Source organism: Myotis brandtii, unplaced genomic scaffold, assembly GCF_000412655.1.
Source record: "Myotis brandtii unplaced genomic scaffold, ASM41265v1 scaffold966, whole genome shotgun sequence".
NCBI lineage: Eukaryota > Metazoa > Chordata > Mammalia > Chiroptera > Vespertilionidae > Myotis > Myotis brandtii.
Genome location: NW_005372000.1, coordinates 111,021 through 113,360, shown reverse-complemented (window position 1 = coordinate 113,360; position 2,340 = coordinate 111,021). Strand labels below are relative to the sequence as shown.

The 2,340-nt window shown below is 56.0% G+C and overlaps 1 protein-coding gene across 1 annotated transcript; it reads right to left on the bottom strand.

The window, feature by feature from the left end:
• Window positions 1-1,033: 1,033 nt before the first annotated feature.
• LOC106723625 (predicted GPI-anchored protein 58) lies at window positions 1,034-2,011 on the bottom strand. The gene has a single exon (XM_014533315.1). The coding sequence runs from the start codon at window positions 1,703-1,705 to the stop codon at window positions 1,034-1,036; it is 672 nt and encodes a 223-aa protein (XP_014388801.1). The 5' UTR covers window positions 1,706-2,011.
• Window positions 2,012-2,340: the final 329 nt, after the last annotated feature.

Below are 2,340 nucleotides of genomic sequence, written 5' to 3'. Positions count from 1 at the left end.
CACTTTCTTGGAGGGGCCGTTCTTCTTCTTCTTTAGTTTAGGGCACTCCCTAGCCCAGTGACCTTTTTCCTTGCAGTATGCACACTGATCGTCATCTAATGGGGTGCGGTTGCCCAGGTTACCTGATCTTTTAGCCCTACTCTGGGTTTGCTCCTGTCCTTTCTCGTTTACTACAGTGGCCAAAATCCATGTCAGGTTTTTCTCCCGCTTACGATCTCTCTCATTCTCCCTCTCTTCTCTCTCCTTCTCTTTCCTTTGCTCCTTCTCTTCCTCATTCTCCCTCTTATGATACACTTTCTCCGCCTCCTTGACTAAATCCTGTAGGGTACAATCCTGTAACCCTTCTATTCTCTGCAATTTCCTCTTTATATCTAATGCTGACTGTCCTATAAAAGCCATGGCCACGGAAGCCCTCTGCCCCTCTGAGGTGGGGTCGAACGGGGTGTAACATCTGAAAGCTTCCATTAAGCGCTCAAGAAATACCGACGGGGGTTCCGTGGCCCCCTGGGTGACCTCTCTTACCTTAGCCAAATTGGTGGGGCGTCTCGCTGCCCCTCTGAGGCCGGCCACTAGAGTCTGGCGATAGACGGCAGTCGCTCCCTACCTTCTGCCGTGTTGAAATCCCAATCAGGCCGAGAGAGAGGAAAAGCAGCCTCAACGATGTTGGGGAGCTGAGTGGGCCGTCCATCTGCTCCCGGCACATTCTTCCTCGCCTCTAACAGGATCCTTTCCCTCTCCTCGGTAGTGAAAAGGGTCTGCAGTAATTGCTGACAGTCATCCCATGTGGGCTGGTGAGAGAACATTAAAGACTCCACCAGCCCAGTTAAGCGCTGAGGGTCCTCTGAAAAGGGAGGGTGATTAGTCTTCCAGTTATACAAGTCCGCAGAGGAAAAAGGCCAATATTGGAGGGGCTGAAGAGGAGCCGGCCCTCCCTCCGTCGCCACTGGCAGGGGCCCGTAAGCTCTAAGAGGGAGGGCGACGGTGGTGTCGGGGGACTGCCAGCGGTCGCGGCTCCTGGTGCCGTGTGCCGGTCCTAACAAAGGCTCAGCCGAGGGAGCGGGAGGGGCAGCCCAGGGGCTGGTAACATCTCAGGCTCCTCCCTACCGGTGTCGGGGGACTGCCAGCGGTCGCGGCTCCTGGTGCTGTGCGCCGGTCCTAACAAAGGCTCAGCCGTGGGAGCGGGAGGGGCAGCCGCAGGGGCTGGCAACATCTCAGGCTCCTCCCTACTCTCGACCGGGACTAAGGCAGGAGGATATGGGGGCGGTGAGTCGAGGAGGAGGAGGTCAGCCTGGGTCTCAGGATAGACCTTCTTGGGGGGGTCCGGGGGGCTGCCGCAGTTCCCCCTGGGACTGGGAGATTGGACAGATAGAACTTGAGCGTCCTGCTGGGGCTTGGGCCTTGTTACCCAAGGTCGAACCCAGGAGGGTGGGTTTTGCACCAGGTCTTTCCAGGCCACGATGTAAGGCTGTTGATCCGGATGGTCTCCAGGTTCTTTCTGAAAAACAATCCTCTTAACAGCAAAAATTATAGACAGGTCGAAGGTCCCCTCTTTGGGCCACCCCACATTGAAAGTGGGCCACTCAGAGGAGCAGAAGGTCTGCCAAGGTCCCTTCCTGATCTCAACTGATAGGTTGCGACCTCTTCCCTTCACTTCAGTCCAATGGTCCAAGGTCAGGCTAAGAGGAGTCGTCACCGTCTGTCCCATCGTCAGTTCGTACGTCGTTAACAACACAAATAACAAAAATGTTACAGACACGATGACCCACCTTACCCACCTTTTCCGCCACAAAATCGTAACGGAGTCAGATGGGCGTGGTCTGGATAACTTCTGATCTAACAGCTGAACCTGATCAGCTTCCTTACAATAGGAGACTAGCAGCCGTCCCTGGCTCTCCTCCACCCTTGGGGCGTCCCCCAGGGCTGCAACCTGTGGTCCTCCAGGCACGCCTACCGACCACTGTCCGGCCGCTCTCACGAGCTGCCGAACGGCTGCCAAACCGAAAGCGCGCACTCAAATCTCAAATCCAGACCGCTTGACAACCACAAGACAAAGACGGACAACTCGGGGTACCCCTTCTTACCTCCAAGGTCGGCTCTGCGGATGAGGGGTGGTCGTCTAATCCCGGACGAGCCCCCAAATGAGAGACCCCCGAAGAGGGACCCTCACTCTGTCCCGCAAATCGACGGCGACCCCAATCAACTGCAGGAGACAGAACTTATATGCATATCCTATGGACACAGACAACAGTGTGGTGAAAGCCTGGGGTGAGGCGGGGGCAGGGTGGAGGGGGCAAAGGGAGAGAAATGAGGGTCATCTGTAATGCTGTCAAACAATAAAAA

Excerpts from the sequence above, each read along its gene's own strand:
- LOC106723625 (XM_014533315.1), bottom strand. The coding sequence starts at position 1,705 with ATGGGACAGACGGTGACGACTCCTCTTAGCCTGACCTTGGACCATTGG.